Here is a 16,344-nt window from a genome sequence, read left to right on the forward strand (position 1 = left end):
GACATGTTCCAGTTCATTCAAGACATTGACCACTCTTCTGTGTTGGGCCCTAGTCTAGATGCTGAGGGTATAGTGGAGGATAATAAAGGCAAAAATTCTTGTTCTTGTGGAATTTATATTTGAAAATGTAGACAGTTGGGATTTTGTAGGGAGGGAAATGTAAAGTTCTTGCATCTAAGAATTAATCACAGAAATAAGAGTGAAAGTTATACCAGAAAGCAGCTTTCTAAGACTTCGAAGTTACTAAGGGCTTGGCCTTGGACAAGATGTGGGGACACAAGAAAGAAATGCCTGAGTTCAGAATGCCACACCACAGAAATCACACCAGGGTCTGTTGACTCAGAGTAGTCCAGTGGAATTTTCCTCAGAGTGTGCTGGGAAAACATGTTAATGGAAGATTAACCTAGGACTAGAGGCACTGTCCTTTAACAGATGCTCTGGAAATAAGTGGTAATAATGGTAATTTATATACATTTACAAAGTACTTACATTTGCATTATTTATTTAAGAAATAGGTAACAGTATCAGCATATTTCTAATGAATTGAGGTAGAGAGAATAATAGTCCTCAAGATCACAGAATAAAGAGTGGTCAGACAGGATACTGGATGCTTGGGGCTGGTGCACTGGGACGACCCAGAGGGATGGTATGGGGAGGGAGGAGGGAGGAGGGTTCAGGATGGGGAACACATGTATACCTGTGGCAGATTCATTTCGATATTTGGCAAAACTAATACAATATTGTAAAGTTTAAAAATAAAATAAAATTTAAAAAAATAAATCTCAAAACAGAAAAAAAAAAAAGTACAACCTAATTTTCCTGGTTCTTAGATCCTGGAAGGTATTCATAATGCTATTATTTTTTTTCAGTCTACTATGGGTCTGCCACTCTAAAGAAACAAGAATAAAGCATCTACTGGAATAATTTGATCAATGTCTGCAAACAAATTTCCCCTAAGTAATTTAAATGGTTAAGATTTTTTTATTCTGCATGATACCTTTCTAAATATTTATTAGAGGAGCTTAATGCTGATAGTTTATTAGAAATTGACGGGGTCAACAAAAAATGTTCAATGGTATTGCTTTACTAGTTAACGGAACAAATTCAATATATTCAATTTCTATAAAACAGGAGAAATTTAGAAGGTAAGAAATGCACTTCATTGTGATTACAAAAGAAAACTTAAATTTCTTCACACCACCTCATAAAGATGTTACAAATGCGCTGGTAGTAGACAACTCCAGTGAAGAAACTTCTGGTCTCATTTTCGTTTTCTAAATACATATCAGGACGCTGGTCAAGGCTTTTTCTTATGGGCTACTCAAAAGCTAATTTAAAAAATCTGTATAATTTAATAATTATTAACATTTGTGTTCTACCTGTATGAACTATCTAAACCCTTCACATTTGTATGCTCAAGTAATCCTAGCATATATACAAATTAATAGACGAGGCAGGTACTATTATTATGCCTAATTTTCAGTAATCTGAGGGCCAGGGAGGTGAAATAGTTTGGCCTTACTGACAGAACTTCTAATTCCCGAACCTGGGATCTATTTTACATACAAGTTTCCAAAAAGCAAAAGTTCTCCCAGGCCATTCTGCTCTTCCGTCCTCTTCTCGAGAAAAGAACTACTGAGAGTTTCCTGACCGAATTTTGTAATAAATGCAGTTGTTTGCTCTTGTTTTGGTGCGGGGCCATCTGGAGGCTCAGGCACCACTCTCGTCCTTCGCTCCATTTCAACCACCCACGCCTTCTTCCCTCTTCTCATTCCACCGCGCCCTGCTTCCCTTCTTCCCATCTCCTCTCTGCCGTCCCAGCGGCGTCTTCTCGCTCTGTGCCCAGCGCCCGTCAATAGACAAACCAACCTAGACGTACACCCTCCTGCCGCCTGCAGTCGCGCAGTCGTGACGAAACCCGTGCGCCACCGCCCTTGCGCCGGAGAGAGGGGCGGGGCCGCAGGCCGGGCTGGCAGGCTGGCCGGCCGGGGGCGGGGCCGGGGCCAGGGTCCAGCTCAGGGCCTCCGCGGCCATCGCTGCCTGCGCGGTTCCTTACCTTCGCCCGCCCCCAGCCCTCCCGAACCGAGTGGAGCCGGTTGCCGTCGGCAGTGTCGCCCCGAGGCCCACCGCGGCTTCAGGGGCTAGGCCTGCGCGCAGCGCAATGACAGGCGGTGCGAGAGCTCTGTGAGTCCGAGGCCGCGGCCGTGGCCCTGGGCGGCGGCGGGTCCGGGCCGGGTCCGCTCATGGTGCCGCCACGACACCATCCCGGGGCAGGAAGGCCAGGTAAGTAGGCACAGGATGGCCGCGAAATCACTCGGAACCGAAGCCGGGGACCGAGGGCCCCGAACAGCCCCACTCTTGAGCCTCTGGTAGCAGCCGAGGTGCTCTGATCGAAATGGCCACAGTGTCTGGGGACCTATTGAGGGGGAGGCTGACAGGGGCGCGCGAGCCCAGTCTAGACTCTGGTAGTTGAGGAAGCTTCCCGGCGCCGCCGCCTCAGGGCTTTAATCTCTTTCTCCGGGGAGACGTCACTGCCTTAACTTGCTTTTTTTCCCTCCTCGAAAAAAGGAAGATTCCCTTGAACAGCTGTTTCCCCACCCACCTCCTGAATGACTATTTCGGATCGAAATAGTAGACACACTGAAGGGTGGGTGGGGGAAGCGTGGAGGATCCTTTCCCTTGACCATGTGAGGTGCTTGGAAACGTGCCCTCAATACACAAAACAAATCGCTTCCTCTCAAATCTGCCAAGTCCACTCAAGATCTGGGACGGAGAAGACACTTAGAAACAGGCGCGTGTCTAGACACTGTCCGGGGGTTGGGTGCCTCTGAAGAGAGTAGCAAGAGCGGCGAATCCAGTTCTGTCTTTATGAAACTATTATGAAGCTGTTCTTCACTAGTGAAGTATTCTTAAATATGCTGATTGTTGAATTTTGCTTTTTTTCTTTGTATCGTATTCTTTGAGTATAATTTGAAATGTATAGTAGATAACAGAAGTGTAGAGAAAAATGTCAGTTATATTTCACATACTCGATATTCTTTCATTTGCTTTCATTTTAAAGGTGAAGAGTGAAAAAGAGCTTATGAGTCTTATTTTGAGTGGTTGATGTTTTCACAAGCATTATTCTGTGGTGATTTTTAGGTGCACTGAGTTCTTCACCTCCGTTTAGACTCAGATCTTCTAAGTTTTCAGGCATTGCTCTTCAAGATCTCAGAAAGGCCTTTAAAATAAGGTAAATTCAACACTTTAAAAAAACAAAAACTGTGTGACTTTGAACATTAGCTTAACAAATGTCATACTTCTGTTGTACTTATATTCTCATTTTTATATGGTTATTTTTTAAAGATCCTTTCTAATGTAATCTGTGTTTTTCTAAAAACAGACTGCAAATGGTGTGTGTGTTTATCATGAACCGAATGAATTCCCAGAGCAGTGGTTTCACTCAGCGGAAGCGAATGGCTCTTGGGATTGTTATTCTCCTACTTGTTGATGTGATATGGGTTGCATCCTCAGAACTTACTTCGGTATGTAAGCCTTATCTAGGAATGATGCTGTGTTATTGAAATATCGTTATATTTATCTGTAGCCATTACTGTCTCTCATGCCCACTTAAGTGGTATTTTGAATATTGTTAAATTTTCTTTTATAACAAACGAGTATCAATTCAAGTTGAAGCTGAAAGGATACTGTTTTTATTGTTTCATTCAGTTTTCTTAAATCCCTAGAAGGAGGTTATGTAGAAAATGAGATACATGCCTATTTTCTTAATATTTGTGGGTTTTTGGTGTTTTTTTTTCTCTAAATTTATTTCTTTTTTTATAAATACTATTTTCTAGTGGAACAGCCATACAGGAGTCACCATTTAGTAGAAAGTGAAAATACTTTTGGACAAATGAGTGAAAGTGATCCGAGTTTTCATGTATGGTCACTATTGTACACATACATTGGTGCATGGACATTTATGTGTTTGCTGATTTAAACGTTCTTGTGAAATACATGTATAGGGTGATTGCCTTTAATTAAATTTTATTTTGTTTTTATTGATGACCTGTTGGTAGTAATGTGGTATTTTGAGTTCACAAGCTAGTTTTTCTTTCAACTTGTATAGGTACTTAATTCACTTTAGTTAACGATCCCTGCAAAAATTCATTTTCAGAAATTACTGTTTCAACTTACATGTTGCTATATTAAGGCAAAAGGAAGACTAGCATTTATAAAATGAATTTAAATGTCAAAGGAAGCAGTGTAACACAAATAGTTTCACCCCAAGCAAATCCGAAAACTGGTGAAATTGGTCTGAGTTCTCTCTTCATCTCTTTTCTATGTCCCTAAAAAGTCACCCACGCCATTTCCTTTTGGCTTCCCTAACTTATCCACATGCCCAGCTTCACCCAGGCAGAGACCATTTTCTCATCTGCTCCCATTCAAATCTAGCTGCCTCCATCCCCTTCTGCTGCTGCTGCTGCTGCTGCTAAGTCACTTCAGTCGTGTCTGACCCTGTGTGACCCCATAGATGGCAGCCCACCGGGCTCCCCCGTCCCTGGGATTCTCCAGGCAAGAACACTGGAGTGGGTTGCCATTTCCTTCTCCAGTGCGTGAAAGTGAAAGTGAGGTCACTCAGTCGTGTCCGACTCCTAGCGACCCCACGGACTGCCTACCAGGCTCCTCCGTCCATGGGATTTTCCAGGCAAGAGTACTGGAGAGAGTATTTCACTAGAGGTTATAAAATGTTGATTTTTCTAAGGATCATTCCTTCTGCATTTATTAGTTGAAATTCTTTAAGGAGAACTTTTCTGCAACTACTGTTTGGTTATCCTGAAACATGGTTCATATGGGAAAGTTTGGATACATCTTTATTCCTTTTCTTTATTCATTTTAAATTAATGTTACCTAGCAACTTCCAGAAATAATCATTGAGCATTTTTTGTATATCATTATACATTTAGGGATTTTTGTATGTTTGATGTGTTTTAAACAATTGTGGTTATTAATTATTTTATGTAAAATTAGATAGCCAATGGAAATTTGCTGTATTTGCTATATGACACAGGGAGCTCAAATCCACTGCTTTGTGACAACTTAATGGATTGGATGGGGTGAGAGGTGGGAGGGAGGCTCAAGGGGGTGGGTACATACATATGTACCTATGGCTGATTCATGTTAATATATGGCAGAAACCATTACAATATTGTAAAGCAATTATCCTCCAATTAAAAATAAATAAATTTAAATTTTAAAAAAGAAATAGGATTGTGCTTATTATCCCTTTGATGCTTAAACTGCCCTATCTTTGGCCAGTGAGAGCACCTTTAAATTGTCTCTAGTGTCTTTTTTCAGTAGGACCCCATCCTGTTTGCCTTTTGACACAAAATGTCCTAGACTTATGTCATACATTCCTGCCTTGGATTTGACCCTTTCTTCAAGGATCAATGGTTTTTTTGTTTTCAAAGTGGTACAGATTATCATCTGGATTCTTGTGGTGCTCATTCCTTATGGGTTATTTTTTTCTAGGGCTTTCAATGCACATAACTAGGATTTTTTTTTGTTCATTTGTTTTTATTCCTTTTTTTTTATTTTTTAACTTTACAATATTGTATTGGTTTTGCCATATACCAGCATGAATCCGCCACAGGTATACATGTGTTCACCATCCTGAACCCTCCTCCCTCCTCCCTCCCCGTACCATCCCTCTGGGTCGTCCCAGTGCACCAGCCCCAAGCATCCAGTATCATGCATCGAACCTGGACTGGTGACTTGTTTCATATATGGTATTATACATGTTTCAGTGCCATTCTCCCAAATCATCCCACCCTCTCCCTCTCCCACAGAGTCCAAAAGACTTCTATACATCAGTGTCTCTTTTGCTGTCTTGTATACAGGGTTATTGTTACCATCTTTCTAAATTCCATATATATGCATTAGTATACTGTATTGGTGTTTTTCTTTCTGGCTTACTTCACTCTGTATAATCAGCTCCAGTTTCATCCACCTCATTAGAACTGATTCAAATGTATTCTTTTTAATGGCTGACTAATACTCCATTGTGTATATGTACCACAGCTTTCTTATCCATTCATCTGCTGATGGATATCTAGGTTGCTTCCATGTCCTGGCTATTATAAACAGTGCTGCGATGAACAGTGGGGTACACGTGTCTCTTTGCCTTCTGGTTTCCTCAGTGTGTATGCCCAGCAGTGGGATTGTTCGGTCATAAGGCAGTTCTATTTCCGGTTTTTTAAGGAATCTCCACACTGTTTTCCATAGTGGCCATACTAGTTTGCATTCCCACCAACAGTGTAAGAGGGTTCCCTTTTCTCCACACCCTCTCCAGCATTTATTGCTTGTAGACTTTTGGATAGCAGCCATTCTGACTGGCGTGAAATGGTACCTCATTGTGGTTTTGATTTGCATTTCTCTGATAATGAGTGATGTTGAGCATCTTTTCATGTGTTTGTTAGCCATCTGTATGTCTTCTTTGGAGAAATGTCTATTTAGTTCTTTGGCCCATTTTTTGATCGGGTCATTTATTTTTCTGGAATTGAGCTGCAGGAGTTGCTTGTATATTTTTGAGAAAAGTTGTTTGTCAGTTGCTTCATTTGCTATTATTTTCTCCCAGTCTGAAGGCTGTCTTTTCTCCTTGCTTATAGTTTCCTTTGTTGTGGAGAAGCTTTTAAGTTTAATTAGGTCCCATTTGTTTATTTTTGCTTTTATTTCCAATATTCTGGGAGGTGGGTCATGGGGGATCCTGCTGTGATGTATGTTGGAGAGTGTTTTGTCTATGTTTTCCTCTAGGAGTTTTATAGTTTCTGGTCTTATGTTTAGATCTTTACTCCATTTTGAGTTTATTTTTGTGTATGGTGTTAGAAAGTGTTCTAGTTTCATTCTTTTACAAGTGGTTGACCCGTTTTCCTAGCACCACTTGTTAAAGAGATTGTCTTTAAGATTTTTTTTTTTGAAATAAAAATTATGAGTTCTTGCTGATATTTTCAATTTAAATGATGATAACAAGGATATCCTATGTAGTGCAGGGAACTATATTCAATACCATGTAATAACTTAAAATGGAAAAGAATCTGAAAAAATAGGTAGTTTATACACACACACACACACACACACACACACACACATACAACTGAATCATCTTGCTGTACACCTGAAACTAAGACAGCATTGTAAATCAACTATACTTTTAAAAAAATCAAACAAAAATGATAATTGCAGGTTTTTTTTTTATAACTTCCTAATAATTTTAAACTTCATGCAGTTTTCTTAATAGCCCATACTTTTTCATTGGCTTTCTTTGTGCTATTTCCTCTGTTTGGGCTATTATTTAGCCTTTCAGATATGGATCAAGAATAGCTTCTTTTGGAAAATTTCTATAACCTTCAGAATGATCTTTCTTTGGTATTCCCTGGGTACCCTGTACCCCACTGTCATGGTATTAGCATATTACACTGTGTATTCTTCTTATCTATATCTATCTATATATAAAATCTGGATCTTTTTATCTCCTCTCAGGAAAGCCTGTCTTACTTTGCCTTAGTCCCTAATATAGATACTGTTGCATAGTAGGTTTTCAGTGCAAACTAAAAACTTTTTTTTGCAAGTTGTTTAGAAATATTATGCTTGGCATATAAGAAAAAGACAATATTCAGAAATGAATTAAAAATATTTTTGTAGTCTCTTTTGATCTTTCCAAAAGTTAAAAATCTTTCCAAAGAGTTAAAAATCATGTAATAATCTTATTTTATTGGAAATGAGTAATGAGGTTTGTCTCAGTTTGTGTAACTGTTTTCCTCCACAGTATGTTTTTACTCAGTACAACAAACCATTCTTCAGCACCTTTGCAAAAACGTCTATGTTCGTTCTGTACCTTTTGGGCTTTATAGTTTGGAAGCCTTGGAGACAACAGTGCACAAGAGGATTTCGAGGAAAGCATGCTACTTTTGTAAGTTTTAAATTTCAAGTGTTTGTTGGAGAGGGGGTTTTCAATTTTTCAAAGTACCAGTTTCTTGAAAGATGTCAGATTTTAAGTTGTTCAGTTAAATGAATGAAAATAGTATGATATATGAAAAACCTACTTTTGTTGATACTTTAAAATTTTTTCTAATCAGCTTGGCATCAGAATATTTTGTGAAAGATCAAAGGTACATAATCAGTTTCTTTCGCTTACCTTGTGATATCCTCTGAGTTGTTAAATATTATTTCAGTTCAGTTCAGAACATGTGGAGAAAATAATGGAAGAGAAGGGATAAGAAAAGTATCTAGAGTTTTGGTCATTTGCAGACCAGATGAATATCATCTAATTAGTTGATTATAGAAGAAAATAATTCAAAGTTTGTATGTTAAAATGAAAATAACATATTTCAGAGCATTTTTCAGATGTTTGGCTAATCAAATTATATTCTTTCATTAATGTGACATACATGCTTCTTTTTAAGTGTTGGGAAAAAATGACAGTTTATATAGTGTTATATCTTCCTTGTAGTGGAAACTCAATTTTTGATAATAAAGAATATAAAACTATCTCTTACATTAATTCTTTTCTTTTTCTTTTGTTTTTAGATTCTCTATCCCTCTCTTTCTTTTTAAAATTTTGGTAACATATACATAACATCATATTTACCATTTTAATCATTTTTTTCTTTTACCCTATTTTTATTGTATTCAAATATATATAACATAAAATTTACTATTTTAACCATTTTAAAATGTGTAGTTCAGTGGAATTAAGTACATTTGTTTTTCTGTATAACCATTACCACTATCCATCTCCAGAACTTTTTTGTCATCCCAAGCAGAAACTCTGCTTGAATGCCCATTCTTTCCTTCCCCCAGCTTCTGGTAACCTATGTTTTATTTTCTGTTTCCATAAATCCTTTTCTTTTATGTGTACTACTTTTTGTGAATTAAAACAATATTATTTCTTGTCTTAGCTAATGAATGCATTCCTGAGAAATGAACTTTTTAGATTTTTATCGGGCTTTTCAGTAATTTTTGAGGTAAAGACTGGAAATTATACTCCTGTGCACAAAAACTTACCAAAATTATGAATATGAGTAGTTTTTACTTTGTAAAAGTTAAGATGTATACATTATAGAAATGCACATTCATTGTAGTATTACATGTAGGAATATGTTACATGTGTATTAATACATGTACATTGTTGAAAATTTTAAAGATATAGAGGAACAAAACAAAGAAAATAATAAATTCTACCATTCAAGGAATAATCTCTGACACTATTTTGGCATATGTACTACCATTCTTTTACATGTGTGTATTTTTGTTTCACTTTTTATAAGAATGAAATTATTCTGTTACATCCTGTTTTATTACTTGCTTTTTGTGCTTGATAGTATATCACAAACAACTTTTTATGAAACTTAACATTGTTGGAACATTTTTCAGTGTTAAGTATTTTTTAATTGCAGTAGTAAAGTTCATTGTTGGAGACAAATTATGTTAACAGGAAGAATAAGAATAATCTATTCGTACTCTTACCATTCTAAGACCACTATAAATATTTGATACTATCCGTAGATATCTATTTATATGTATATATATTAAAAAAGATTTATAGCAGAAATAGGTTTGGTCTATATATATTGCTTTCTAACCTGACTTGATTTTTCATTTACCATATCGTGAATATTTTTCCAGACAAATAAACATTTGTTATCATTGTTTCCTATTTTATTTAACTAACAATTTTTAGAGTGTTTTCACCTTCTCTTTTGTTGTGAATAAATAGGAATGCCTTTGTATTCATATGTAGTTATTTAGTTAGGCTGAATTCCTAAAAGCATAATTGCTGGGTAAAACACCAGTGTCATTTTATGGCTTTTGATTCCTTTCACTAAATTAGCATCTGTAGTAGTTTCACCTGATTGATGTCTGGTAGCAGTGTATAAGATTGAACTGTCAGCAGAACCCTAATCATTTGCCAGTAGGGTAGGTAGGCAGTGGTATCTTGTTTAATTTGCATGTTTTTGGTTACTTTTTTCATGTATTTGTTGCATAGTAGAATTTTTCTGTGAGTTGTCCATATCTTGTCCATTTTTCTACATTGACTCTTCCTTACTGATTTGAGCTGTGACTCACATCAGTTCTAGTTTGTAACATGAGTTTAATCGAACTTTATGTCTCATAATTTGTAGTTTGCAGATGCTGAAGGGTACTTTGCTGCTTGCACAACAGATACAACTATGAATAGTTCTTTGGTAAGTGTTTCTTTTCTCCTCAGGGAGAGACTGGGTGGAGTTGACCGTGGTGGGAAGGACTGAAATAGCTTTGATAGCACCACAGCTATGTTAAGATAGTTGTATCTCCATGTTAGGTGCTCTCCACAAGAGTTGTAATTTGGTACTTTCTTTTTTTTTTTTGGTACTTTCTCTCCTTAGCGGTACCTGGGGCCTAGAAGCAAGCAATTCAGCCACCTCTAAGGGGAGAAGGGAAGAGGAAATTAGTTAAGGAGTGAAAAGAGAAAAGGAAGTCCTTTGTTTCTTACCAGCTTTGTCACATCATGTTTGTTATATTTTATCACTTAGAAGCAAATGCATTTACTTGAAACAGACTCTATAAGCAGATTGTGTATTCATTTCACAAATTTTTAAGAGCACTTAATATATTAAATACTTCTTCTAGACTCTTGAAATATAGCTTATGCTCCAGTGTGTGTTTGAGGAAGGGAGAGAGACAGATAATAAACAAGCTTACAAAGGAATTAACATAGTCACTCTATTTAATCTTGTTGGAGACAGTATGTAAGAATACTCTTTTTAGATCATTACTAAGTTATGTATTTAAAATGTATCATTCCAAGTGTGGTATTCTATTTGAGAAAGATTTTAAAGTTACTCTAAAATTTAGTACCAATTAATGAAGCACTATAGGTGACCTTATTGACTGTTTTTTAGTTCATCTGGCTCTTAGAACTACGGTTGCTTGCAAGATAGGTTATTCGGCACAGTGTAGGCTTTGTTAAACTTAGAGAAAGTGTCATGTCTTTTCTCTCTCGGATCTTTAGTGTCAACAAGACTAGTCATTGGGAATTCCCTGATGGTCGAGTGGTTAGGATCCTGTGCTTTTACTACTGAGGGTATGTGTTTGATCCATGATCAGGGAACTAAGATATCACAAAGCTGTGCAGCGCAGCAAAAAACAAAACAAAACACAAAATAACAGCAAAAAGAAAACTAGGGGAAGAAAACACAAGACTAATATCAGTTGTCTCTGTCAGTGTAGAAGACAAGAGTTGAAATGGCAACCTACTCTTCTACTGCTGCTGTGCTGTGCTCAGTCACATCTGACTCTTGGGACCCCATGAACTATAGGACCCATGAATTGTAGAGCCCTCCAGGCTCCTCTGTCCATGGGATTTTCCAGGCAAGAATACTGGAGTGAATTGGTCTTCCCGACCAAGGGATCAAACCCCGTCTCTTGCGTCTCTTGCATTGCAATATTGCAGATGAATTCTTTACCACTGTGCCACCTGGGAAGCCCTACTATTTTGCTAAGTTTTGCTGTTATCTGTAAGATGTACATGTCAAATTGTTTTAGGTCAAATGCTGTAATGCAACAAAGAGACTCTATTTCCAAATCCTGTTATCTCTTCATTTACTGAATAGTTTTAATTGACAGAATCTGTATCAGGAGTTAAATAAAAATAAAAAATATTTTATGTTGATTTAAGAAACTGTCTTTGGAGAATTGTACCTTGAATACAGATCATCTGAGAAACATTTGCAAAAACAGTTGAGGTGTTTAGAACCACTTAAAATGTAGAAAGAAAGCTGAGTGCTGAAGAATTGATGCTTTTGAACTGTGGTGTTGGAGAGGACTCTTGAGAGTCCCTTGGACTGCAAGGAGATCCAACCAGTCCATCCTAAAGGAGATCAGTCCTGGGTGTTCATTGGAAGGACTGATGTTGAAGCTGAGACTCCAATCCTTTGGCCACCTGATGCGAAGAGCTGACTCATTGGAAAAGACCCTGATGCTGGGAGGTATTGGGGGCAGGAGCAGAAGGGGACGACAGAGGATGAGATGGTTGGATGGCATCACCGACTCAATGGACATGAGTTTGGGTGAACTCTGGGAGTTGGTGATGGACAGGGAGGCCTGGCCTGCTGCAATTCATGGGGTCGCAATGAGTCGGATACGACTGAGCGACTGAATTGAACTGAACTGAAAAATGTAGATCTTTAGAGCATGGTTAGACAAACCTGAATTTAATTCTGTTGTCTACCACTCAATTATTTTATATCTCAACTTCTAGAAAAGTTCCTTTAAAATTCCATTTTATAAAGTTGTTGTGAGGACTAATGAGAAATGTAAGTTTACCTGCTCTGGACATGAGAAGTAAGAACTGATAAGAGGAAGCTATTTTTCTATCTGTTAATCTAGTTCAGATTTTTAGGAATTTTTGGTTTTAGGTGACTCAAGTAGTAAGGGGAAACAATTTGGCAAATTTGTATACATATTATACATGTGATTATCTGTTCATTGTCTGCCTTCCCCATTAGACTGACTGATCATTAAGAACAGAGATTTTGTTTCTATTCACTGTTACATCCCCAGGACCTAGAACAGTACCTGACATAGTAGACACTCAATATATATATCTTAAAAGAATGAATGAAAAGGAATGGGAGATAATCTATTAGCTGAGAGAGGTCTGTTTTTATGATTTTTAAATGTTAAATATCATAATGTGCCAGTGCTCTCCGATTACATTTCTAAACTTTAAACTTATTCTTTCTGTCTTTGTACCTGAGTGGATCATTTGAGTTTCCTTTTTAAGTCTTGAAAATGCATTTTGGGAAAATTATGCTGTATAAGCATTGTGGTGAAAGGCTCTCTTTGGGTGGTATCTGTGTCTATAAACCATTCACTTAAATTTAGCCAGTGTATCAGATATTATACTTGCTGTTTATATTTGTTTCTGTTTTTGCTGCATTCCAGAGTGAGCCTCTATATGTTCCTGTGAAATTTCATGATCTTCCAAGTGAAAAACCTGAGAACACAAACATTGATACTGAAAAAAGTAAGCAAAACTTAGAATTTCATAACTTAGAAATGGATGAAAATTTTAGCTTTTCATTCAAGCCATTCCAAAATTAAGTGGTTCTGTGGGTTGCCTATTCCATGTGGTATTGGTTCAACCTGTAGTTGTCTGGTAGTTTGACTGGAAGTTTTCATTAATTCAATGGAAATAGCTTCCAAATACCAGAAATCTCTATGGTGTTACTGTAAACATAGATTTATTTTTTAATCAACAATGTTTTCTGCAACCAGGCCATCAAAGACGTTGATAGCGAATTACAGGAGTTTTGCTAGTTGTGAATGTGATAAGGAAAGCCAGCTTCAGTGTAAAGTGAAGAACTTATCTATGATATTCTCTTGCAAGTAGTGGAACTGTAGAAGAATGTTCTGCATGCTTGACTAGGAAAATAATTCTCATAAATTGAATATCTATGAGAAAAAATCCAAATAAGCTTTTACTATAAATGCCGGGCTGGATGAGTTACAAGCTGAAATCAAGATTGCTGGGAGAAATAACAAACTCAGATATGCAGATGATACCACTCCAATGGCAGAAAGCGAAGAGGAACTGAAGAACCTCTTGGTGAGGGTGAAAGAGGAGAGTGAAAAAGCTGGCTTAAAACTCAGTATTAAAAATGTTAAGATCATGGCATCTTGTCCCATCACTTCACGGCAAATAGAAGGGGAAAAGATGGAAGCAGTGACAGATTTCCTTTTTTTTGAGCTCTAAACTCATTACTTTACTGACAAAGGTCCTAGTCAAAGCTATGTTTTTTCCAGTAGTCATGTATGGATGTGAGAGTTGGGCCAAAAAGAAGGCTGCGTGTGAAAGAATTGAAGCTTTTGAACTGTGGTGTTGGAGAAGACTCTTGAGAATCCTTTGGACTGCAAGGAGATCAAACCAGTTAATCCTAAAGGGAATCAGTCCTGAGTATTCATTGGAAGGACTGATGATGAAGCTGAAACTCCAATACTCTGGCCACCTGATGTGAAGAACCAACTCATTGGAAAAGACCTTGATGCTGGGCAAGGTTGAAGGCAGGAGGAGAGGGCCACAGAGGACAAGATGGTTGGATGGCATCACCGATTCACTGGACATGAACTTGAGCAAACTCTGGGAGATGGTGAGGAACAGGCAGGCCTGGCATGCTGCAGTCCATGGGGTTGCACAGAATTGGACATGACTTTGCGACTGAACAATATAAATGCTAAAATAATATTCATACTATATCCTGAATCAGGCAGTTGTGCATGTATACAGTTGAAGAAACTTTATTTGAATATTGGTCTCATTTTAAAATCATCAAAATGTTTCATAAATGGAAACATTTTTTCTTGCAAACTCTTTTCAATAAGCAGAGCTGTCCCATATAATAATGTAACTTTTTTTTTGACTATTCAAACGTGATCATAGATAAATTATATGCATTTATCATTATATTAAAACTTTTAACTTTTGTTGGGTGTGAGGGGAAATGTTTAATGATTTTGTACTATATTTTTCCTTTTAAGTTCCCAAAAAGTCTCGTGTAAGATTTAGTAATATTATGGAGATTCGACAACTTCCATCAAGCCATGCATTGGAAGCTAAGTTGTCTCGCATGTCATATCCTACTGTGAAAGAACAAGAATCCTTACTCAAAACTGTGGGGAAACTTACGGCAACTCAAGTAGCAAAAATTAGCTTTTTTTTTTGCTTTGTGGTAAGTCTTCTCTTTATTATATGTTTGGAATTTGAATTTTAAGACAGTATACATACCAACAATATACTATGGAAGTGTAAGACAATTTAGGTTGCTTAATCATGACTCTAAACTCTGTTATCTGTCATCAGAGGGAAATTAGAGTATTAAAGTTAATAATTACTAGTCATATGTGAAAGAATGTAATAAATACTGTACACTACAACTACTCATATATATTTAGAATTTGGATAATAAATAGTTATTTTATACTATGATATATATTAATACAAATGCTAGTAAATATCCAGATAAGAGTTTGCATTGACTGCATTGATTTCTTCAAATAATTGCTTTTGTAGTTTTACTTAAAATTCGTATGTGTGCTGTCATGTCAGTTGTGTCTGATTCTTTGCGAACTTATGGACTATAGCCCACCAGGCTCCTCTGTCCATGGGATTCTCCAGGCAAGAATACTGGAGTGGGTTGCTATTTCCTCCTCCAGGGGATCTTCCCAACCCAGGATTGAACCCGGGTCTTTTATATCTACCGCATTGACAGGCAGGTTCTTTACCACTAGTGTCACCTGGGAAGCCATATAAATGTGGTCAAAATATTACTAGTATTTATAGTAAACATTTTTTCAGAATATTTTATTATAGCTTCTCAATTATTTTGATTTAGAAACCAAAAAATATGCTTAGTGTTTCACATAAAAAATTCATTTAGCAAATAAAATATTATTTTAGGCTAATCTTGGATTAGACAACTTGTCTGAGTAAGTAAAAACTCTGATTTACAATTTAAAAATGAATTTTAATACTCAACCTATTCCAAGGTTGTTTTGTATGAACCTTTAGGATTTAAATATATACTGAGCATTTAAAAAAATTAGGTAATGATGCAGTGCTAATGTCAATATTATTAGCCTGATTATTAGATTTTTTTTTTTACATTACAGTTTTGCTTCATATATACGGCATAGCCAATTTTTCACCATCCTCTGCCTGAATAACCTCTGTTTTAGTGATACCTTGATTAATATATTCAGGAATGAAAATCAAAGAATCTTTGGGAGTTGTAATATGGTAACTACATATGTAATAAGGTTAACTTAAAGGCTCATGTATTTAGATTATGCTATTATGATTTCCATTACCTTGTTTTAAATGTGTAAAGCAAGACTAAAATTAATTAATTTTATCTCTTTAACTTTTAAAGGAGACATGAGGTGAAACGCAAAGAATCTATATAGTAAAAGTTTAAAAGGAGGCGAGAGATAAGAACCAGATTAAACATATAATGTCTGTATAGGGGGCAAACTGACTGTGGAATGCGTTGATTATGTCAGGAACTTCCACTAAAAGAAAGCACACAATTTATCTCTAGGCAGTTTGACAGGAAGGAAAGATGGAGACCTTTCTGATGTACGTAGCTTTTTGTCTATTAAAAAGAAGTACTTCTCTTTATTGATAAAGTTAACTTTTCCCAACTCAAAACTGAGAGAATAAATTTCATAGGCAGTAAGACATTGTTCGAGAAGGCAATAGGACCCCACTCCAGACTTTTGCCTGGAAAATCCCATGGACAGAGGAGCCTGGTAGGCTGCCGTCTACAG

At 36.9% G+C, this 16,344-nt stretch overlaps 1 protein-coding gene across 1 annotated transcript in view; it reads left to right on the forward strand.

Moving 5' to 3' along the window:
* The first annotated feature begins 1,977 nt into the window (after positions 1-1,977).
* The window catches only part of SLC35F5 (solute carrier family 35 member F5), a 39,978-nt gene continuing 25,611 nt past the window's right edge, over positions 1,978-16,344 (forward strand). The window contains exons 1-7 of the mRNA XM_005898079.3: positions 1,978-2,283; positions 3,142-3,232; positions 3,383-3,524; positions 7,805-7,948; positions 10,161-10,223; positions 12,964-13,045; positions 14,557-14,747. Of these exons, the coding sequence (XP_005898141.1) occupies positions 2,244-2,283; positions 3,142-3,232; positions 3,383-3,524; positions 7,805-7,948; positions 10,161-10,223; positions 12,964-13,045; positions 14,557-14,747 (753 nt within the window). The 5' untranslated portion in view covers positions 1,978-2,243. The remainder of the gene's footprint in view (positions 2,284-3,141; positions 3,233-3,382; positions 3,525-7,804; positions 7,949-10,160; positions 10,224-12,963; positions 13,046-14,556; positions 14,748-16,344) is intronic.

Source organism: Bos mutus, chromosome 2, assembly GCF_027580195.1.
Source record: "Bos mutus isolate GX-2022 chromosome 2, NWIPB_WYAK_1.1, whole genome shotgun sequence".
NCBI classification, from domain to species: Eukaryota; Metazoa; Chordata; class Mammalia; order Artiodactyla; family Bovidae; genus Bos; species Bos mutus.